The sequence below is a fragment of the Myodes glareolus genome, chromosome 4 (assembly GCF_982192425.1).
Source record: "Myodes glareolus chromosome 4, mMyoGla1.1, whole genome shotgun sequence".
NCBI classification, from domain to species: domain Eukaryota; kingdom Metazoa; phylum Chordata; class Mammalia; order Rodentia; family Cricetidae; genus Myodes; species Myodes glareolus.
In genome coordinates this window covers 67,078,353-67,103,168 of record NC_142029.1, presented here as the reverse complement: position 1 = coordinate 67,103,168, position 24,816 = coordinate 67,078,353, and the positions used below count along the sequence as shown (strand labels likewise).

The 24,816-nt window shown below is 36.5% G+C and overlaps 2 protein-coding genes and 1 pseudogene across 2 annotated transcripts; 1 reads left to right on the top strand and 2 right to left on the bottom strand.

Annotated features, from left to right (window-relative positions):
* Positions 1-6,078: 6,078 nt before the first annotated feature.
* Positions 6,079-6,899, top strand: LOC125388767 (olfactory receptor 10D1B-like; annotated as a pseudogene).
* Positions 6,900-13,066: 6,167 nt separating this feature from the next.
* LOC125389086 (olfactory receptor 8D1-like) lies at positions 13,067-13,993 on the bottom strand. The gene has a single exon (XM_048417504.3). The coding sequence runs from the start codon at positions 13,991-13,993 to the stop codon at positions 13,067-13,069; it is 927 nt and encodes a 308-aa protein (XP_048273461.1).
* Positions 13,994-20,065: 6,072 nt separating this feature from the next.
* Positions 20,066-20,998, bottom strand: LOC125389025 (olfactory receptor 8D2-like). Its single transcript, XM_048417428.3, has one exon. It carries the CDS (start codon positions 20,990-20,992, stop codon positions 20,066-20,068), a length of 927 nt encoding a protein of 308 aa, XP_048273385.3. The 5' UTR covers positions 20,993-20,998.
* Between the last annotated feature and the right edge of the window lie 3,818 nt (positions 20,999-24,816).

Here is a 24,816-nt window from a genome sequence, read left to right as displayed (position 1 = left end):
GTCTTACAGTTACAGATGAACAAATATATGATATTTTGTATGCAATCTTTGACTGAAAATTAAATATTATATTCAATGAAAGGGAGATGAGCTACTTCCAATTGCAGAGGTCATGTAATCTCTTTAGGCAGAAAATGAGATACTGATTTTTGACACTATTTTTCTTACCTGTTTTGACTTCCACAATTTTACTGTCTTAGTAGTTTTATAATACACAATGGTATCTGATAGAACAGTTGTCTGCCGCAATTCTTGATATGATGAATGAATGAGTATCTTAGAAAAGCACCTGATATTCAATATATAAGAACACAGATGCTCACAAAGTCTATTAAGTTACCCATGATATATATATATATATATATATATATATATATATATATATATATATGTGCTCATATATGTGTGTGCATAATAAATAGAGATAGCAAATATATGTGTAGAGTGAAAATAGAAATTGAGGTTTTTGCTTCTTTGTTTAACATAAAATATGGAAATCATTTCCATAAATCCCTAACTTTTAAACATATGAATAGAACAGTGTGCATTAAGGCAGAAAATGAGCAAATGAGAGAATATTTAATACATGATTTTACTTTTCTAAACTATGGTTTTAAAACAATTGGTATTTTATGCCATGGTTGTGTTTGAAGTCATGTAAGAAAAAATAAATATAATCTAAAAACAAATGCTATATCACAAATGACTTAGCATAGTGTTATGAATTTTAACATAACTTTTAAAATATTCTACATGGCATCAAATTGTGGGTGATTTCAGGTTAGTAATTAACTACATATTAATTACTTCAGCTATAACTGTATTGTGTGTGATTCTTTTGGGGGATTTAAATGAGTCAATGTGTTGTGATCTAGCTGCCTTCACTCCCTCTGACCGACAGTGGAACTTTCTTGTAGTCTGTAATTGACAAGGATGTTTGTGCTCTTTCTGACTGGTGGTTTTCCACAGAAGCAGGAAAGGTATAAAAGAATTTAGCTGGGGCAAAGTAAAGGTTGCTGTTCTTCCATCTGAAAAGAAGCCTCTGTGTCTCAATCCCAGCACCCCTGTCAGACTTGGCATCCAGGCTGCATTGGTGTGGCATCAATATGGGTTTTAAATTAATTTTTAAAGTTTGGTGTCTACAGTATTATGGTGAGAAAGATGAATCTATGGTACTGATGAACTAATTATTGTTAAGACAATTTGAACTCTACCACTCAGTTATCAATCAAGACTTATTCAACTCTTTGAGAAATTTTAACCTCTTAGCTTAAGATTTTTATTTCAAACACAGAGATCCTATATTGTTTGGAAATGTTAAGCTAGGATTTAGAAAGTAATTCCAAAGATTTTGCACATGTGGGATACAATTAATAGAGAAAAAAATGAGGGCATTGATGATCTCAGTAACAATTCACTACCTCAGGGACTAGACATTGTTTACAAAATTCAGTAATAAATACATGCTGTCTTCCTATAGTACTCTAGAACTTGCAAATTATTTTATTTTTGTATTTATTTATTTGTTATCTGAATACTACTCTGGTAGATGACACTCAGTCTTAAAGGGATTTACTCTCTGGTGAAGTAATAGATTATCCTATTCACTAGTTTATAAATATTTTTCCATCACTCTCTCTGTGAAGATACACAGGGACTCAATTAATATTCTTAAAGGACTAAATGTAATTAGAGCATCTTCTCTTGTGAGCAAGACTTGCCTCAGGAATTTTGTCAGTTTAGACTACTTGCTCAAATTCCAACTTTCTGCTTTATGACCTCGAACCACATACTACTTAACACTATGTGAAACCATTGGCCATTCAAAACATGTGAGATCCTGCTAATAGTATCTCTTTTTCATATTTCCTTACTTGATTGAACCAAAATATATTCTGAAGAAGGATTTTACTATCCAAGCTCACCAAAACTCATGAAACTCCTTGCTCATCCTCCAAAAAAGGCATGCAGCATGATACTTAGCTTCAATTACAAAAGTAATTAGTTCTTTGAGTCTATTTTGATCATGTTCACATCCCAAAAATTCTTTTGAGAATGACACATTTCCTATCAACATAACTTTCTGTCAGTTTTATTTTTATCTGTCTATCTATCTATTTATCTATCGACCTCCCTGTTATTCCTTATGCTCTGCTCCCTTTAAGAGCTAACCACGCCCACTCCCAGCCACTTCTGACCTCCTCACCACTATCTTAACACTCTCTCTTACTGTCCCCCATCTCTTGGCGTGTGCACACGTGTCTCTGTCTCTCCCTATGTTTCTCTCCATGTCTCTCTGTTTTCCTCTACTTTAAGTAATAAATGTTTAGTTTTATGTACAGCCTTATGTCCATTTACTCTGCCGTCCACCACATCCAATCGCCTAACTCTGCTGCTTGTCTGGGGAACCTGCACTGCTCTGGCGGCAGCCTCTGCCTGGCTCGCAGGCCTCTTGGAGCATCCCAACATCATATTTCTTTTAAAGGAAAATATTGATGCCGCGGACTCGAGAGATTCACCCGCTCCAATTTCCGGGATTGAATCGGGACTGAGGGCCTTCTCAACAGCGACCCATGTGTTCCAACTGCCTGGACTCATTCCTACAAACAACACTGGCTTCTAATTGTGAGTTTCCCCACTCCAGCCAGCTTAACTGAGCCTTTTTAACCCGGGATTGACTGGTCCTCCCAGTAATTCTAGGCTCGGGGGGGGTACTTCTTCGCCCCTTCGCTGGTGTTCATTACAGTTTGCATCCTGTTAAGCCCGTGCCTGGGACAGCTGGCCTGGCCAGATCCCAGCATTCCCGCACCTGGGAGCCAGGGGTCTCCAGTCTTCTTCCTCTTTATTCCATTCTTTTCTTCCTTCCTATCTTTCTCATGGACGGATTGGCTGATCCTGTTCAGCCGATAGCATCCCACATGAGCACCTCGGACGCCTGGGCACATGTTTTGGATGTTTGCTTGCATCTCACCTAAACCTGTAGGCTCGAAATGTCACGGTTTTTGCAGGTTTTTCATGGTCTTGACCTGGAAAAGCAAGTCATTCCAGCCTAAATATTCCTTACTTAAAATCCTCCACACCTACCCTTCTTTAAATTGTCTGTTTGCACGGGTTTTCAAGATTCACATTCTAAATAACAACTGCTCATGGCAGGCGGCCCCCAGCTTTTAAAATTCCTGCCGGCCATGACATGGTGCAGTTTTTTCGGTTCCAGCCTTTTGCTCCCCTCTGCAGCTTATGGTTCGGCATGGCAGCTCAACAACAGGGCAGATCACGTCTTTAGGTCACTCTTTATTAAGCTTAAAATCCTTACAGCTCAAAAATTGTAACTTTTCTCCCGCAACACGTGGCCGCCATCATGTTCATTGGTGACTTTATCGCTAGATCAACTGAGAGCCAGATCACTCGACCAAGCTCTCTCATTCTTATGTATGTCCTGCTTTCCCCTCCCCCTCCTCAGTGTTCACTGAAATCCTCTCGTTAACTCTGATTACAGGTGTTTTACATAGTGACACACTTCTGATAGGGCCCATTAGAAGCGTGCACTTTGCCTAATTCCTGTTCAATCTTTCTATGTATAATGATTGTCCATTTCATCTCATTTCGGACTACAAAATCATAAGTCTCATATTTTAAACTGGTATGTACTTTTACCTCTCTTATATTTAATATTAAGCTATTCTCTACCATTGTTAGTTCTGCCACTAATCTTCATGTTACAAACGTTTTTTTTTCCTTCTTTCTGTCTTTTTACAAATGTGAATCTTACCTTTAAGAGCCAGTACAGTCAACCTCAAACCCAACCTTCCAGACAGATTCAATACTGCAGCTATACCTTATTAACAGCCTCAACTGCTCAGAGATCTGGGGAATGTGATATTTAAGTATTTGATTATGTAAAAAACTTTTCATAACAAAAAGAGACAGGTTGACTCCTAGCTGCAAGCACTCTGTTTCCTCCAAGAAGACAGAAGACAAATGGTCACAGACTAGCATCCAACTGAAGTTTGTTTCAACTGCCAAATGCTGACCATTGGGCAAAAACTGCCTTTCACCTAAACTGGAGACCTCCAAACGTGGACAGAATCACTGCAATCGACAGCCTAGCTGCCCAGGGTAAGGTAGACCTGTCTTCCTACAGATTTCTTAGCCCACAGGGTCTTCTAAAGCCTGACAGGCTCTGCGCTAAACAACAAAGGTCAAATGCAACCTTCAGCGACCAGGGAGGACCCAAAAGAGTAGCTCTGGGTGCCAACCAAGTAAGTTCTCTGTCATTTTTTAATCAGTAACTCAAATAAAATCTTATCTTTCTCAAAGATCTCTGACAGTTTGATAGCTAAGAGGTTTTGCCAGGTTGCTTCACCAAATAAAAAATACTTTTCATTATATATCTAAAATTTCTGTTTTTATAAACCCAAGGAGTTCTTGTGAGTTCCAGGGAGCCGAATTAAAGAACCCACTGTAAACAGGTCAGATACATAATCCCTCAATTCCCTGGTCTTAAAAATTTTTTCTTAATTTGACTTTGTCCTCTGTTCTGTAAACACCCTAACCAGGTACAAGGGACACCAGACATTTTCATGCCACAGACACCTGTCGGGAGCAGAGACACCAACTATACTACCCAGCCTTCTCTTGGATCCCACCCCCCAAAGACGATGCCCACAAATGAGCCGGAAGTCGTCTTGAGAATTCGCCGCCCCAATTCCTTCAAACTGTAATGTCTAACCTTCTACATTTTATTATAAAAAGGATCCGGGAATGTTATTCCTTTGCGGTCCCTTTAAGGGCTAACCACGCCCACTCCCCAGGCACTTCTGATCTCCCTAGTTGCCATCTTCTCTACTCTCTTTTGTTTTTGTCTCTTGGCGTGTGCACACGTGTCTCTGTCTCTCCCTATGTTTTTTTCCATGTCTCTCTGTTTCCTTCTTCTTTAAGTAATAAATGTTTAGCATTATGTATAGCCTTATGTCCATTTACTCTGCCGTCCACTGCATCCAGCCGCCTGACTCTGCTGCTTGCCCAGGGAACCTGCACTGCTCTGGCGGCAGCCTCTGCCTGGCTCGCAGGCCGCTCGGGGCATCCCACCATCATATTTTTAAAGAACAATACTTTCTATGTACCTATTTATTTATTTATTTATTTATTTATTTATTTATTTTAAGCTCAAGATGGTGATGCACATATATTCTTCCATACCAATGGAAGTGAGTTGTCTTCCATTGGTATGGTTGACTTACCAGGAGCTAAATTTTTAGAGAAAGATGCCTCTCCGTTTTTAACAGTGAACAATTGCCAACGTTCCAAAGCTATATGTAGAAGTTTGTGTTCAACTCTCCTCTGCAGGCTAGGATTTGGTCTGGATTGGGTTTGCACAAGTCTTGTACAAACTGTAATAATCACTGTGAGTTCCCATGTGTGACTATTCTCTAAATATTTTTGTGTTTTTATTTTTTGAGATTAAACTTTCTTATTTCATTTCCTCTCACCTCACACCAATATCTACTATATATTTCACTATTTCTCTCTTTAATTCATGGTCTTTTTTAATTAATTATTAAATACACACAGAGAGACACATTCCCTCTCTCACACATACATATGTGCCTTCCCAGGCAGTCACCCAAAGTTTTTCTGTGATAATTGGGCTCTACCTGAGGTTTTATAAATAGCAGTTAACTTCTGGGTAGGGAAGATCATTCAATATAATTGGGGACTTTACTTTTTACTGAGTTGGACTGTTGTCCTCTGAAATCAATTTGCTGAAAAATTATAATTAAGTCGTTAGGTAGAAAACACTTCATTTTTTAAAAATACTTTACTAAGTAATAAAAAGCACACATGGAAAAGGAGGTAAGTTCCCAAATAATATCACATTCACCAATTGCACTCTTTTTTTAAAATCACTGTAGACCTGCTCCTATAAGAGATTTTTTTTTAATGAAACCAACATGTATATGAGATAACCCCATGGTTTAGCTTCAATATTTGCTATGTGTGTCTGGAAGTCTGTTATCTGCTTTGAAGTTAGAAAAATCTCAAAGCTATGAGGAATCACTACATCATCAGGTTATCCTGATGGGCAACTCAAGAACAGAGAGGGTCTGGGAACTATGTTTTGTCCTATTTTTGTCTTTCTACATCTTCAACCTGCTGAGGAATTTACTCATAATCCTTGCAATTGTCTCCTCCACTGTGTGACATAGTTTTCCTTTTCGTGAAATCTCCCAAGATGCTGTTTCCCCTCTCAGGAAATAGCAAAGCAGTCTTCTATTCAGGCTGTGTGTGCCTGCTCTTCTTCTACAATTTCTTTGGTTGTACTGAATGTTTAATGTACACTATAATTGCCTTTGACCACTTTATGGTCATATGCCACTCTCTAAAGTACTCAATAATTGTGAACCACAGTGTGTGTGTCTTCTTGGCAATACAATTATTTTTGTCTGTATTTAGACTATCTTTCTTACCACTCTTACATTCCAGGTGCCCACTGTGGTCCCAATGGCATGGAGAATTTCTTCTGTGATAAACCTACTATGCTAAAGCTGACTGGTGCAGAAAATTCAGCACTGGAGAAGGGAGGGCTCATCAATATGGTCCTGAAGCTGTTTAGATGTTTCCTCCTCATTATCATACTCTACAGCTTCATCCTTCAATCCATTCTGTAATTCTGATATGCCAAGGAACAGCATAGAGCTTTCTGCACTTGCATTGTTCATCTTACTGCTATCCTGCTCACCTTTATGCCAGTGGTTCTCATAAACCTCCAGCCTACTCCCAGTCTCTGACTTAATGCAGCTGTTCAAGTCTTGAATAAGCTGGTCGAAACCATGATGAATCCTTTGATCTATAACCTGAAGAATAAGGAAGTAAAATGTTCTCTGAAAAAAGTGCTATAGCAAGTTCCAATTCTGTCTACAAAGTAATAGAGAAAGACTTAGATACTTATATATTAATAATACTATAACATCTTCAAAAGCTATTCATTTATGTGCAAGCAATAACACAGTTATCACCGCTGCTTTAAAGACTTGGCATTCTTCATATAAATAGAAGAAGTTTAATTGCATGTTTCTGAGACATAATTAAGTCAAGTAGCTGAAAACTAATCCTGGAAGGGACCTAGTCATGCTATTATGGATTAAACAACGTGAAGCATGATTAAGAAAAACTTAGAGACAAATATTGGTGTTCAACCGAAAAACCAGAAATGCAAAGCAGCCAGTAGCTGACTGCTTTGACCTTAACCTCAATCTGAAAATGGTAACCTTGCCTCCAGGAATCCTCAAAATCAGACTGAGACTGAAGTCTGTCTCCTCCTGTTTTATAATTCTCTCTAGTTCTGGGATTAAGGGCATGTACACTACTGCCTGGTTTCTATGGCAAGTTAGTGTTGCTACTGGGGATAAAGGTGTGTGTCATTTCTACCTGGTCTATAAGGGCACCATTGTGGCTGTTTTACTTTTCTGATCTTCAGGCAACCTTTATTTATTAAAATACACATGAAATGCCACCATGCCAGTGTGTTGATATGCTCAGCCACCTAAGAAGCTTTTGTATTAGTCTTATACCAGGAGTGTTGAAAGAGAATGTGGGCAAACTGAACAGGGAGACTATGCTAGTGCAGGACAGAATCTTTTGTTTTTCATTTCTAGAATATTAGAATTATGTTTTATCATCCTCATGCTCCCCAAAATCCTTGAAATGTCCAAGCTGCAGTTGATTTGTCATTTAAAATATTTTGTTTACTCATGTTCTGTGGTCTGTATGTCCTACTGGAACTTTTCTCCTGTTTGTGGCAATGACAGACTGGTAGAGTATCTATATTCATTAGTGTGTGTTTGTGTGTGTGCCTGTATGTGTATGAATGTCTATATCTGTGTAAGTACATGCACCCTGTGTATGTGCAGATTCTTTTGGAGTAGAGAAGATAATAGTAGATGTTTTAGAGCTGGAGTTGCAGGAATTTGTTAGATGCCTGAAGGAAATTCAGCATTTTGAGCCATCACTCTATTCCGTTATTTTAAGAATTATGTTTATAGTTTTTATCTAGTTTATTTATTTTTTTATTAAACATTTCCATCTCCTCCCCTCCTCCCACTCTTCTTCCTCCTCCTTCTCCAGGCCAAAGGGAAGTCAGGGTTCCCTATCCTATGGGAAATCCAAGGTCCTTGCCGCTCCCCTCAGGTCCAGGAAGGTGAGCATCCAAACAGACAAGGCTCCCACAAAGCCCGTCCATGCAGTAGATCAAAGCCCAGCGCCATTGTCCTTGGCTTCTCAGTCTGCCTCCACCGTCAGACACATTCAGAGAGTCCAGCTCAATGACATGCTCCATCAGTCCCATTCCAACTGGCCTTAGTGATCTCCCATTAGATCTGTCCCACCGTCTCAGTGGGTGAATGCACCCCTCGGAGTCCTGACTTCTTTGCTCATGTTCTCCCTCCTTAGGCTCCTCATTAGGACCTTGGGAGCTCAGACCTCCAATGTAGGTCTCTGTCTCTATCTCCATCCATCACCAGATGACGGTTCTATGGTAATATGCAAGATATTCATCAGTGTGGCTATAGGACAAGGCCAGTTCAGGCACCCTTTCTTCTGCTGTTCAACGAACAAGCTGGAGACATCTTCTTGGACACCTGGGAACCCCTCTAGAGTCAAGTCTCTTGCCAACCCTAAAATGGCTCCTAGTTTTACTCTAGTAAAGAACATTTTTCCCATGTGTATAAGGAAAGCTATTTATAATTTAGTTAAATAATTTGGTGGTGTAGTAAAATGGCAATTGCTAGTTCTCCTCCACGATCCATGACTTCACTAGCTCTATGTAATTAATGAAAAATAGAGCCTGTGTATTAGAAAGAGAGCAAAGATGTGTACTTAGGAAGGTTTGGAGAGAGAAAAGGGACAGAAGAAATTATTTCAGTATGAAACATCTATATCAAAAAGTAAAATAATTCCAAAAAACATTTATCAAAAGTAATATGATAGAACCACAGTTTCTGTTTATTAAACATATAAACATATATGGAGTGTTTGATTACCAAGTAGGATAGTGAAGGAGAGAAGTAAAGTGCTAGTTAGCAAATATTAGGGAATCAGTACTCTTGCTCTGTGAGTGACATTCCTTGAGATGACACAGCCCTCTGTAGGGACCATCTTGTCCCAGTCCCTTCACATAGGCCCCAAATATATGGCTTGATTTCACAACAGTTACAAAAACCATAATGAATATAGTGAATATATATTAGTTAGAAGAAGGGATTAATTTTTCTTTTCCTGTCTCAAGTTTTGAGCATTATTTTTCCTTCAATAATTTGGGCACAGAAATAATTTCCACTAAAATATTTTTTTAAAATTTTTGCTGAGTTATTTTCCTTATAAATTTAGATGAAAACTTTGCAATAATCAGACCTTTAAAACTCCCACATTGACAGCTTTTCTCAAGCATCTATATATTCCAAAAATTTGTAAAAATAAGAATTCTTCTGAAAAAATGCCTCAACTGAATAATAGCATATCATTTATAACATAAGAATCACTGTTGTAATGAATAATATATTTACTCCCAATTCAGGAGAATAACTCTCAATTGAAATTAAGCACAATAAGTCCTATCCATAGCTAATAGTTCAGCAGAGATGTGTGGAGTCCTGTGAGTAAACCCTCTCACAGCTGGACTTATCTATAAGAACAGAACTGATAGAATGAAATATATGAACAACAGCACATGAAAACACATTTTGTAACTTTTATCACTGGGGAAAGACAGTTCAAAAACATAAACTATGCATATATCAGAACCTATACAATTAAAATAAACCCATGAGATTAAGTTTTGGCTTTAAAATAGACCAATTGTAGCTCTTACTCATAACTGATCAGAGTTTAAAAATTATCTCATTCAGAAACACACACACACACACACACACACAAACACACACACACACACACATATCTTGGTTGTGAGCCTAGCTTTTAATCGCTGAGCCCAGGGGAGGTTGGCGGGAGAACTTGAGGGAATGGGATAGTCGAGATGGAGACAGGACAGAGATGAGAGTAAGGAAAGAGATATTTTGATTGAGGGATCCATTATAGTGTTAACAAGAAATCTGGCTCTAGAGAATCTCCCAGAAATCCACAAGGATAATTCTACCTAAGACCCTAAGCAATAGATGAGAGGGTGGCCAAACTGGCCTTGCCTTGTAGTCAGACTGATGAATATCTTAAATATCACCCTAGAACCTAAATCCAGCAAATAATGGAAAGAGAGGCAGAGACCAACATCAGAGTACTGGACTTACCTCCCAAAGTCCAGCTGGAGAGCTGGGAGGAATGAGAATATGAGCAAAGAGGTCAAGAACATTATGGGTACACCCATTGAAACAGTCTACCTGAGCTAATGGGTGCTCACCAACACCAGCTGGACTTGGAAGGAACAAGCATAGGATCAACGTTGTCCCTCTGAATGTGATTATGTGATTAACAGTTGCATGGCTGGGGCAGACTGAGGGATCACTGGCAGTGGCGCCAAAATTTTTCCCTACTGTTTCTGCTGGCTTTTTGGGAACCTATTCTCTTTGGATGTATAGCTTGTTCAGCCTAGGGAATGCCTTGGACCTTTTTCAAAGCAATGTGCCTTGCCCTTTCTGAGGAGTGGATGGGGAGTGGGGTGGGGGTTAATTAGAGGGAATGGAAGGAGAGAAGGGAGTGGGAACGAGGATTGGTATGTATAATGAAGATAATAGTTTTGTTTTCTTTTTAAAAAATTAAGTAAAATTTTAAAAAAATAATGTATATGATCCTAAAAGTATGAAACTATTTATATATTACAGACTAAAAAACCCTGAGTAATTATCATTAATTAAGTGAATCAATTTTGATAAGTCTATATAATAGTTTTCTCAACAATGAAATGGATTTATAGATAAAATTTAAATGATTACTTTGAATAGAAAAAAGCTAAGACTATTTTTTAAAATTTCTATTTATATGAAATGTTAAAAATGCCAACCACTGTTACAATGTAAAATTCAGCTATTGTCTACAGGCAGACAAAGGTAAAAATAGGATTCATAAAACATAAATAACTATTTCTTATTTTGTCGGCAGCAATATTTTCAATATTTATAAATGTGTCAAAAGTAATTTTTGTCCTTCTTACATGTGTGCAGCTTCATGTACCTCAACGTCCCCTGAAGAATTCTGGGCATGAGGAGGTTTCACTGAAGTAAGTAATATGATGACAACCATAAAAGTTATGGGGATTTTGTTAGTGTGCTGTCAAAATTGTAAATTACTTGCAGATATTAATACCTTTAAATATTAGGCCATTCTATTCATGTATTAAATTTTCAGGTGTCCAGGTCTAAATTTGTTTTTTTTAAAACATTTTACAATTTTCTTCAGAAAAGCTTTTTCACTCATTTTGCTCAGTGCACACACATATATTAGCGTCTCATCATTGCATTTCCATGAGGTTTATGTCTTATAGCCACATATGTTTCATACTGATTCTTGAGTGTTAACTTAACACTCAATGCCTTACTAAAGTCTTCGGTTAGTATTATCACAGATACTCTAATGATTTGGGGTTAGGTTATTTTATTATCTGCAATTACAGGTAATCATTCGCCTTCTTTCTACATCACAGATAATTGAATAACAATTTATACTAAATAATGAATCATGATGGGACGGAGACATACTTCCTTTACCTCACTTGATATAATGACCTATTAACTTATGATACTTTCCAAATGGAAATCAAGGGATCTCACATATTCTGAATAGAAAACAAATATTAAAATATATTGAGAAGATCCTGCAGACTGAAACTGCCAACCTATATGGCAACTTTTTTTTATCTATGTGTCTCTTGATTTTCCTATACATTTGTTTTGTTCTTTCAAGGATTAATGGTTGGACCTAGGACACAGTTTATCTTTCTAATAGTGAGCAACCCAGTACTTCTCATGCTACAGGTTTTCTTTTAAAAAAGAAAAATCAATTATATTTGACAGTTTTTTACATTTGTATCATGCATTTTGTTAGTCTCATCTCATATCTACTCTCCTTTCCAATATTAATATCTCTTTCACATTTGTGATTTCACATTTATTATTATCCATTGGTTATGACCAGGAGAATCTTTGTCCTTGGATTTAGAACTGGATTTTGGTAGACACAGTAGTAACTCAACTCGATAGCTGCTCACACACTCACAGATTCCATCAGTAGTCTGCAGACCAGTTCTGTGAGAGAAGTTGTGACAAATGATTGATTATTCAAAGAGACATAATTCTAAACTGCTTCCTAAATATGTATTTTTATACCCTTAGGCAAAAACTCCTTTCAACATTGAAAGAGAAATTTTCATTTACAATAAAAGTTGATGACTCATGACTGCTTGGGAATCTGAGAAGATGTGATAGATAAGAACTGACACCATAAACAATGCTTTGTATTACTATATGGTCTAAAGCTGAAGACACATTGCAGACGAGGAACAGAAAGAATGTAAAAAGTTGAAGACAGAGAATCTCAGTAAAAGTACATAGTACATTTTCTAAAATACAACCATTGTGCTCATGAACTAAAAGAAAGTGCACACCTACTGAGTTTATACAAGAGAAATAAACTAACAGTTTTCATGGAGTGTGGAAGAGTTCATGGAACCACACCCTTACTGCCTAATGGTAGACACAGAAAAGTTTTAATAAGTAATGATTGAAGAGAGGAGGAAAAGACTGCTGTTAAAGAAAAACCTGAATTGTCGTTGCATTATAAATGACAAAAAGATCAGTTTTCCAGTCAATGCACTAACAAATGCTTTGCAAAATAATTTTCCATCATATTGTAAAATTGAATCAATAATACATGGGAAAACAATTAAAATATTACAGACTCTGGATGTAGGAAGTTGATATAGCGTTTGCCTAATATAGAGGTTGCCCAGAACCACAAACATTGATAAGGGTATATTACAAGGGAGAAGTAAAGATGAACAAAAAGAACATATTTTTGGTAAAACAATTCATTTCTCCCATCTTTCATCTGCCAACACTAAGACCTATCTCCCCACCAAGAATCTGCCCAAAGCTTTCTTCACATCTTTGTTCCTCAAACTATATATTAATGGATTCAAAAAGGGGATCACTGTGGTATAAAATACAGAGGACACCTTCTCTTCCTCCAAAGTATTACTAGAAGGAGGTTTGAAATACATGAAGGTGATGGATCCAAAGAAGATCCCCACAGCCATGAGATGAGAGCTGCAGGTTCCAAAGGCTTTGGACCGTCCCTCTGTTGAGCTGATGCGAAGGATGTTGCAAAAGATGAAGATATAAGAGACAATAACAGCCATGGTAGGTACCAAGGTGTTGAGTCCTGCAATAATAAATAGGAGAAGCTCATTGAGATGTGTGCTGGAGCAAGACAGGTTGAGGAGGGGGAGAACATCACAGAAGTAATGGCTTATGATGTGGGATTTACAAAAGTTCAGCTTCATCATAGCGCTTGTGTGTGCAATGGCAGACAAAAGGCCTAGGATGAAGGAAACCAGAACTAACAGCGAACAGAGTCTAGAGGACATGATCACATTATACAGTAATGGTCTGCAGATGGCCACATAGCGATCATATGCCATGAAAGTCAGGAGGTAACACTCAGCCACCACAAAGATCACAAAGAAAAAGAGCTGGGCCATGCACTCAGAATAGAAGATCAGATTTTTCTTCCCAAGAAAGTTCACCAGCATTCTGGGTGTAATGACAGTGGAATAGCAGAGGTCAACAAAGGATAAACTGCTGAGAAAATAATACATGGGAGTGTGCAGCAGTGGACTGACTGTGATGAGCAGGATCATGCCCAGGTTTCCCACTACAGTCATCACAAAGATTCCCAGGAACAGGAGGAAGAGGGGCAGCAGGAGCTCTGGCTGTTGTGTTAATCCCATCAGGACAAACTCAGTTGTTGCAGAATTATTTCCAATGTTCATTTTGAAGATTTCTATGGAATTGAAAACATTAGTTTCCATTATAATGCCATAAACATGCCTGATCTCATATACAACTGAAAATTACATTATGAAATATCATCACTCCTCTTTCAATGAAACCAAAGCTTGAAATAGAAATAGGAAATTGCCATGTTATTTTCTATGTTCAATGAATGTTTAATATATCTCCTTTAACTCTCTAAGTTGGTTGTGATTTGAGATTACAAATGAAATGCTTCCTTTCTGATTCAGAAACATTTTCCTCCTGGGTTTATCAGCAAAATAAAGTAATTTGTTCTGTTTTGAGAAGAAAGTATTTGCTGATTGGTGAAGAGGAGAAATGCACTGTGTTTGCTGAGACAGAGAACTTCTGTTTCTTTGAAGACCAGTTTTGAGACCCACATTGGAGCACTGGACTGAGCTCCCAAAGTCCAAATGAGAAGAAGAAGGAGGGAGAACATGAGCAAGGAAGTCAGGACCACGAGGGGTGGGTCCACCCACTGAGATAGTGGGCCTGATCTAATGGGAGCTCACCAAGGCCAGCTGGACTGGGAGTGATGGAGCATTTGATCAAACTGGACCCTCTGAGTGTGGCTGTCAATGAGCGCTGACTGAGAAGCCAAGGACAATGGCACTGGATTTTGATTCTACTGCATGGACTGACTTTGTGGGAGCCTGGTTTGTTTAGATGCTCACCTTTATATACCTGGATGTAGTGGGGAGGATTCTAGACTTCCCACGGGGCAAGGAACTCTGACTGCTCTTAGGACTAGAGAGAGAGGGGAAGGTGAGGGAGGGTGAGAGAAAAGGGAGTAGGTGGAAATTTTTAATAAATAAATAAATAAATAAATAAATAAATAAAATTTTTAAAAAGACCAGTTTTGATTGAATAGGGTATAGCATAAGCTTGGATTTTAGTATGAAATCTTTCTGAATAATAAACAAACAACAAAAATCAAGCTAAGTGATTCAACCACACAAAATTTCAATAAAATAAATCAAGCAAGAATAAAAAGTAGACAAAATTGTGGAATAGTCTAACACTGTTTCTCTGACTCCTTTACACACAGATGTCTTCAAAAATACCTATGCAAAAAAGAAATGATGATACCCCAGTCCCACTGAACTGGAAATAGATTTTATATCCACCTGGACAGAATGTAGATACGCACATGTATAAAAAGAATTGAGTCTCTCCTAGAAGTAAAATGACTCTCACCAAGATACTCAAGCAACTCCTCCGGGATCCCTAAGATGTTAGCAAAGGCTGAAGGCACAGCTTTTCCCACACTGCACTCGGGGGAAGCATGGCCTCCTGAGATTTAGTTGCTAACCCCAAGGTTATCAAAGAAAGTTTCCTCTTGTTAGCAGTTCTCAAAATTGTCACCTGCTTAGTACCCCACTCATAAGTAAAAAGGCATCACCTATAACCTATAAAACCAATAGATCATCATTATAAGAAAGGAACATTTGCTGCAGAACATGCTAGGAAGAACTGGTTGTTATAAGTGTGATCATTCTAGTAATTGATTCCCACAGTGCTTTTGACCCAGGATGTGAACAATTAAAATCATATGCTACATTTCTTCCCTCAAGAGATATCAAATCCAATCCCTCCACCATTGTTCAGTGTGAAATCTTTTTCAGGTGGAACCATATAAGATGACAGTTTGTGATTTTGGAGTACAGTTAGAAAAGGCAGACGATTAAACTCCTCCAGTCTTCACTTCTTCTTCCTTTCCCTCTTTCATACCTCTTCCTTCCTCACACATTACATGTTGACTCCATGTGTTTTACCTGAATTATGACATTGAATTTTTAAACAAAACAACAACAACAAAAAGAAAAACAAAATTGAAGGATTATCCAAAAAATACTTAATCCCAGAATTTTTTTCTAATTTAGAGAAAAGTTGGTTTGGAAAAAAAACAGAAAAGGGAAAATAAGTATTCTTGGCTTTAACAGAGCTTGTCAAAAGGGATATTAAATATTTGGGAATGATGAAAGATTATTCTTCAGAAACACCTCTCAAAGGAAAGAACCCCTTGAGGTACATGTTTTACACTGTAGTCTCAAGATGATCTGAGAAGGCAAAGAACAAACCAAACAGAAAGGTACTCAAGATTTCAGATGCCTGTTTCTTTATTACTTTGACAGTTAGAGTGTATATGTGTATACTGAAACCACCAGATAGCCCATCTGAAAATAAAGTAGTTCAATTTCATAACCTCCATATTTCCCATATCCTTTGGAAAACAAAAGAACAAAATAGGTCAAAAAGCTGAAATTATAGAAAGATTCAGCATCAACAGAGGCTTAACTTCATTGCTGATCATTTTCCATCTTTGGAGTGGTCATTGAATGAGTTTCAGTGGAAAGTGAGACTGCAACACAAATTTCTAAGAATTTCTAAGACCATTGCCAGCAACTTAAATATTCAACATTAAAAAATGTAATCAATATTTCCTATACATAAAAAATTTTGGATATGTTCAGACGAAGTGGAGAGGTGAAAATATATTAGCATGAAATGGGGACTATAGATTTGAGTATTTTTTCTTCATAATAAACTTTCCACCTAATGACAATGATAAAAAATATATTAACTTTTAGGTTATTTGGATTTTTCAAGTTTCCTAATTTTGGAAGTTTGGAGTGTTGGGAGTAAGATCAGTAGTACCAAGCAATATTCTGGCGGCCTGAGAGAAACTGTCACATTGAGCAATCTTTATGTCACAGGGTGTACTCTTGCTACAGCTTCTGAAACCCAGAGGAAACAAAGTAGGACTGTTTGGCATTTATGGATTCATGATCTCTCTGCTCGTGATCTGAGATTCCTTTATCAACATTAACAAGGAAGCAGGAATTTCTGTTTAGTAAGGAGTTACATGTTTAGGGTTGACTTTATCCTTGCTTGCTTTCTCTGGGAGATACATGTGGGCTAATGGGCATGGTACAGAGGCACTAGTACATACATCCTACAGAAGTGCTACGGAAACTAAAAGCTTCAGAGTCATGGAAACTCCAGTGAGGATTTCTGTACCACAACTGACTAAATTTGGACCCAGAATTATTACTTCAGATGATTATATAAAAAAAAGCAAGAAAGCATAACAGGAAAAGAGAAGGAAGACATTATCTGCTGGAAAGAACACTGAAACAAATACTTCCAGTAAAGCTGAGGTATTACATGTGAGTGAAGAAGTTATGTGAATTCTTCCTCTATCAGACTATTGCCATAAATGAGACTGAGCACTTACCTAGGTCCTGCACAGAAAGTGAATTTCTTAGAAATTGCTTGGTTTCTTTTTCATGGAACAGATAATTATTATGATTTTTTAAAAAATTCTTCCTGCTTTTTTACACACATTAGAGTCAAAGAGTAAATTAAAATTTTTAGCTAGAGTGAATTATCAGTGTTTATCTAAAAGAACAAACTATCAGTGTCCTGTAACAGATCACTTCTGGTTTCCAGGCTCCATACTCATGAGTGTTGTGTGATATGAAGGTTTTAGGTGATACTTCTGGGATTTTGTTCTTATTAGGAATAGAAAACGCTCATACTTGCAACAATTCCCTAGAGTCTCCAGCATTTAAGAAAAACCAGTAAGAATGACATCAGGCTCTCATGTTAACATCTGTCCCAAGAGTAATGATGGCTCGGAAAAAAAAGTATTATTATTTATTCACAAGTTATCTATGGAGAATCAAAATTAAGTCAGATGTCAATTGCTAGTTTTTGACTAAGAGTATATTTTATTTTCTTATATAGAAAATAATTGTTTTTTGGTTTGGCATTCAGTAACTCAAACAAAACAATTACATTTATTTGAGTGGCCTTGAGAGAGGAGCTTTGTTTATGAAGGGGAAGTAAACAAGGTCTGAGGTACTCAAGGAATCATCACCATATGACTGGGGGAGAAATGTGCAGACTCTTTCCCAATCTCAAGATCAAATTTCAAAAGTTTTTGAAGATTTTCCTTCAACAACATATTTAGAGATTTGTCATTCCACCATTATACACAGAATTCTTCTTATCTCATTCTCTCAAGTTTTTGTAGCTTGTGGTTGTTGTTGAGGTAAAATCTTACTGTGTAGCTCAGCACTATGCTTTAATTTTTTTTTCCCAAAGCATCCAAGTACTTGGACTACACATAAGCCTGACTTATTGTTCTATTTGTTATTATTTTCTATTTGTTCTATTTGTTTCTATTTGTTCTATTTGTTATTATTGTTCTATTTGTCAATTTCATTTACTAAAAACATATTTTCCCATATATTATATTTGCATTAGGGTTTCTCTTCCCTCGACTCCTAATAGTTCCTCCCATATACCCTCCCTTCTGAATTAACCAACTTTCTGTCTCTGGAGAAGACACACAGGCTTTAACAGATAATAATAACATAAGATAGAAAAACATTGAACAAGACAAATTAAACAACAAAAGGAAAAGGACCCAAGAAAAATAACAACAACAACAACAACAAAAGCAGAAATAGATGCAGAGACCTATTCATTTGCATAACAAAGAATCCCATAAAAAGATTAAACTGGAAAGCAACATATATGCCAAAGACCTGCATACTTGTATGTTATAAATTTAAGACTAAGTTTTAAAAAACCCTGTCTTAACATTACGAGACAAGGAATGCCCAAAGATGCAACTGAGTTCATTTTTTGTTGGCTATGGGAAGGGAGTGGTTTCTTTCCCCAGTGAGGCTCCCTTTCTTAAACCAAATTTTCATTTGTAAGTGGTTATCAATTGAAGTTAGCTTCTGGGTTAGGTATAGGGCATGTGTCCACTTTTTTCAGCACTATGATACCATCTGTTGAAAACCTCAGAGTGCCCTGTGCATGTTGCCCGTCTCTATGAGATCATATATGAGATAATTGTGCAGATTTAGAAGGCCTCCTTATCTAAGAGTTCTGTATCTCCTCTGGCTCCTCTACTTTTTCTGCCTCCTCTTCCACTTCAAAGAAGACTTTCCAATATGGCGTTTAATTAAGTATAAATAGATATTTTATAGATTTTTTTTCCTTAGGTACCTGAAATCTTCAATCCTAAGTATCTTTTTATTCAGAAGAAAACTGTTTGAATTTAACCACACTATAGTTCTAAGATTCCATTTTAATAATAATTTGATGAGGTTGGATAACTGCAATATACATGAGTGAACCAACATTTGAAGACTGAAAAACAACAGATGGGACATAATATGCAGAAAATAATTTCAGCTTTACTTAATGTCAGAGGTATAGATGTAGAGTGTAGTTTCATTTTAAGGACACGAAGAATTTTCTCATAGTTCCCATTTCTAAGCTATCATCTAGTGCATTCGGTGATATTGCTTCCACCACAACAACTCTTTTAGTCTAATACAGCTTGTATTATCTTATGCAATGTGAGAGAAACTTCTCTTCATAAGGAAGCAATGACAAACTAACAAAGCATTTCTTGAATTCTGTATTAATTATTACAGTTGTTATAATGCTTTCCTTATATATAGGGGGTTAAATTTTCAGTAACTGCTGAGTTACAAGTATAGAGACATGTCTAAAATTAATTTTAACTGGCCCAAACGATGATTGGAATTTACTCAATCCCCTCAGACATTCCAAGTAAAGAAATAGAGAAATAATTCTGAGCTTCTTGCAACTCCTGGAATACCTTATTATGTACTTCCATCACTGCAGTTTCAACCTTGTGATTAAAAGAAACAAATACGGGTATGAATTAGTTCATTTTTCCAACATTCATGAAGACCTTTCTTTAAACATGCCTATGCGACCATTACTGTTCAGCCAATGAAAACAGCACTTTTACTATAATCAAAATATTTCAGTATGTAACCACTCCTCTTTCATCAATTTATATTCCCTGCCTACATTTATAAAGATTACCCTATCCATCAGTAAATTATCTTGTTTGTTAATCTACAAAAATACCTTAAACATTGTCAAACTTAAAAAAAAAAACATTTCTCAAGTAATGATGACTATGTTCCCTGGAGCAAAGAAAATATACAAAGAAACAATGAGGACTTATTTTTATTTTTTTCTTCCTCTCAATTTTATGATGACTGCCTTCCCCCAACCAACTTTTTCAGTGCATTCTTTACATCCTTGTTCCTCAGGCTGTATATTAGTGGATTCAGCATTGGGATAACTGTGGTGTAGAACACAGAGGACACTTTATCCTCTTCTATATTATTGCTGGATGGTGGCTTGAAATACATGAATGTTATAGACCCAAAGAAGATTCCCACAGCCAAAATGTGGGAGCTACAAGTGCCAAAGGCTTTGGAACGTCCTTCAGTGGAGCGAATACGAAGAATATTAGTTAGGATGAAAGCATAAGAAATGATGACAGCCAGTGTAGGCACTAGGGTATTAATTCCACCAATTATAAATAGCAGTATCTCATTGATATGGGTGCTGGAGCAAGATAGAGACAACAAGGGCAGAATGTCACAAAAGTAATGGCTGATACTATGAGACCCACAGAAGGACAACATTGTCATGCGTGTAGTATGAAGAGTAGCCCCAAAGAAACCCAGTGAGTATACCACAGCCATCATTATGAAACAGACCCTTTGGGACATGACTATGTTGTAAAGCAGTGGGCTACAGATGGCAACATAGCGATCATAGGCCATTGCTGTTAGGAGGTAGCCTTCTGCAATAGCAAAAAGGAGGAAGAAGTAAAACTGAGTCATGCACCCCCAAAAAGAGATGATGTTCTTCTCAGATACAAAGTTCACTAACATCTTAGGTGTAATGACAGAGGAGTAGCAGAGGTCAATGAAGGATAAATGACTGAGAAAATAATACATTGGAGAGTGAAGTTGAGAACTGATGGTGATTAAAAGGATCATGCCCAAGTTTCCCACCACTGTGATCACATATATCACAAGAAACAGAATGAACAGTGGGACCTGAAGCTCTGGGCATTTTGTTAGTCCTTCAAGGATGAAGTCAGTCATTGAAGAGTGGTTCATAGTATCCAGTACTTATAAAATATTATCTACAAGGAGAAGGGAGAGAAAGGATTGATGGTCACTCTTAATTTCTGTTTCTCATTGACAGACTGCATCTCTGATAACCTCATTTTCCCCCAAACCTTTGTGCACTCTATAAACAATATTAAAATTACTTAAGTTTCTGATATTATATTATAACATCATTCCCCTTAGCCTTTCCTCCCTGAAATTCTTCCCATATACTTCTCCTTGTTCTGTTTAAAATTCATGACTCACTTTTCATTAATTATTGTCATATGTATATATGAATAAGTGTATACATATCCAGCCCTTATTACAGCCTACTCAGTCTGTATTATCTTACTTGTATGCATGTTTTCATGGATGTCCATCTGATACTGTATAGGAAAACAAGGTGTTATTCCCCAGGTAAGACTCTTTCACCTGCTTTCAGGAGCCTGTTGCCTGTGATTTTTTTGTATAGAGTTGAGATCTCAAGATGTATAAAGGCATATAGAAAAAAATGATTTTAGCATTTGACCTTGTAGACTGCCCATTCTTATGCCCCTGTCATCTAAGTTTGTACATAAACTTAACTGTTTAAGTATTGAAGATTAAGAATAAGCACAAATTCAGGCCTAATTATTGTGTTGATATAATTAACATAATGATACTTATCCTTTTCAACTGAGTAGATGCCAAAAATCCTCAACTCTATGAAATTTAATTTACAAAACAGATTTGATAATTTAAAATACCATCCCTTTCTATCTTTCAATGCATTTATATAAGTCAATATCACAGTCTCTAAACCTGGGAACACAATACAATCACATAATTTTCTAAAGCTGGGAGCACATACACAATAAAAATGATTATGGGTTTGACTGGGTGGTGGTAGTGCATACCTTTAATCCCAGCACTCAGCAAACAGATGCAAGCAGATCTCTGTGAGTTCAAGTTAGCCTGCTCTACTAGATCTAATTCCAGGACAGGCTCTAAAGCTACAAAGAAACCTTGTCTTGAAAACAACAAAACAACAAAAGAAACAACAGCAACAAAAAATGAAATAAAGAAAAGAAAAAGTGATTCTGTGTTTAAAGGAAGAGATTATAGAAAATTTTCTATTTACAATAGAAAATTGCTGTCTATCACAATCTTTCACATTCCTTCTCAGAATAGGAAGCTAGAATAGGATAAGGCTTTCTCTTTGGTATTGATGAAAGAAAGGGAAATGTGCGGCTGCTGTCCCTTTAGTACATAGTACTAAAGCTGAGACCATCCCTGTCCTTTAAAGAGCAAAGTAGAGCTGAATCTTAGCTGAAACACCAATAAATTAGTCTTTTCTTTAGGAACTTTCTTTCCCTGCAGGATTTGAAGACATTCTCTCATTGACCTTCTTGCATCTATTAGCTCAGAACTCCATGCTTCATGTTTATTTATTTCATGTCTCCTGAAGCTAAACATAGTTGAAATAAGTGTTTCTTAAATGTTAATGTTGGTAATTTTATTGATTAATTTGGTATTGAAATGTCCTTGCAGGCAGTAGGAATGGTACCCAGATAAGAGCCCTGACTACTTTTCCAGGGCCCTACATTCACTTCCTAGTGCTCACATTACTCACATGCCAGTTTACATTCTTTATAAACTCTAGGCCCGCAGTTTTTTCTTATGGCCTCTATAGGCACCAGACATACATTTGACACAGTGACATACATGCAGATAAAACATCCATGCATGTCAAATTACTATAATAAGTTATATACTATAGAAATACTAGTAATATATAGTAATATATTGCTAGCAATTTCACAAAAGAAGAAAAGTTATCACATCAAGAAATGAATATGGTTTTAAACCATTTTTTAAATGTGAGAAAAATAAATGGAGAAAACATTCATGAAAACAGTAATAAACTAAGTTTATTTTGTTTAAAAAACATTTCCTATAATCCAAAAATAATAGAGAAAGATATTTCAACATACTTTTGAAGGCCTTGTACAACTTCTTAGGTGGATTCAGTGTATCCTTTTATTTTAAAGCAAGATTTGATGAGATATTATTGCACAGGGTACAATAGAATAATGAATGTGAATCGTGGAAATAAGTGATTCTCTAACCTAGGCTGCATGGTGATAGCTTGTCCCAGAAAACAAAACAAAATGGGCCATGCTTTTCGAACAGTTTCAGAATTACAAAAGTGTTGAGCCCTGTTAAGAGTGGAATACCTCCAGAGAGATGCTCTGAACTTGATCAGTTGCCCATATGAATGAGACTGAGAGACTCTTAGTTTCTACCCATACAAAGCCCCTTCCACCATGAAGCACAGCAGAAAGAGGCAAATGCCATATTTTGACATTTAGTAGGTGCCACAGTTTTTTTTTTTTTTTTTTGGTGTGCATACATTACTTACTGAACTCCCGTTTGTAAGCGATAGTCATCCAAATAAACTACAGGTGAATTTGAGGTTAATTTGCTGTATTGACTGAGCAAACAAACCTTATATTTGTATGTTTTGGCAGAACCCAATAGGAAATGAGCAGGAATATCTTACTTGGCTGGGGATGCTCATTTGGTGAGTTAAAAACTCAGTTTTATAAAACAATATGAGAAAATATCTATACAAAACAATATAGTAATCATAATATTCATGTAATAAGATTCTTCCTTTTATGCATTCATACTTGTTTACTTGTAGCTTCATGCTTTCTTAGGAAATACTTATGATGCATATAGAGGAGTTCAAAGTTAGAGAGAAAAATTAGAAAAATGTAGGGAGTCATATGAAAGCCATTAAGTCCAGCTGACTATTGGAAGAAGAGCAGGTAGCAGTAATGAAAAGAGCTAAAAAAATCAATTGAAAAATCAATAAAATCATGTCTTTGAAACACAATATTATCTAGACATCAGAAAATTTGGTCATGTTAGAATACACTTAGGTGTGTTCAAATACCTCATGTGAATATTATAGATGAATGGGTTTTGACATTGTCATCTCAACAGGGCAGAAGAACCTGACATAGAATTTAAAGTTCTTAACAAAGTAATCTATAGTGAATGTCATAGATGAAGAAAGATATTACATATGCAATCTTTGACTGGAAATGAAATATTATACACGATGTCAGTGAAATGAGCAACTTTCAATTGTACAGGTTATGTGCTTTCTGCAGTCAGAGAAAGAAACTGATTTTTGGCACTTACTGTTTTCTCCCCTATTGCATCTTCCGTAATTCTACTGTCCTTGTTGTTCTGTAACAAACAATGGTATCTGACAAAACAGTTGTCTGCTGCAATTGTTGATATGCATGAATGAGCATCTAAGAAAAGTGATATTCAATATGTAAGAACTCAGGTGCTCACTAGGTGTATTAAGTTACTGATGAAATAATCAGCATTTAAATATACATATTTAAGTAATATTTATATGATATAGAGGGTAAATATATATGTGTGTAAATGAAAATAAAATTTGAGGTTTTACTTCTCTGTATAACATAAAATATGGAAATCATTTCTATAATTCTCTAGCTTTTAAACATATGAACAATGTACAATTAGGCAGAAAATGAGCGAATGAGAATATTTTAAATCCATGACTTCCCTTCTTTATACTATATTTGTAGAACAATTGTTTTGTTTTGCAAGTTTTGTGTTTGAAGTCACTTAGAAAGTAAATGAATATAATTTAAAAACAAATGCTTCATCACAAAAGATTTATCATAGTGTTATGAATTTTAACATAACTTTGGAAATATTCTACATGCCATCAAATCGTGGGTGATTTTAGCTTAGTAATTAACTATAAATTAATTACCTCAGTGGTACCTATATTTTATGGG

Bases quoted from the DNA above. Each gene is read 5' to 3' on its own strand.
- LOC125389025 (XM_048417428.3), bottom strand. From the start codon at position 20,992: ATGAACCACTCTTCAATGACTGACTTCATCCTTGAAGGACTAACAAAA.
- LOC125389086 (XM_048417504.3), bottom strand. From the start codon at position 13,993: ATGAACATTGGAAATAATTCTGCAACAACTGAGTTTGTCCTGATGGGA.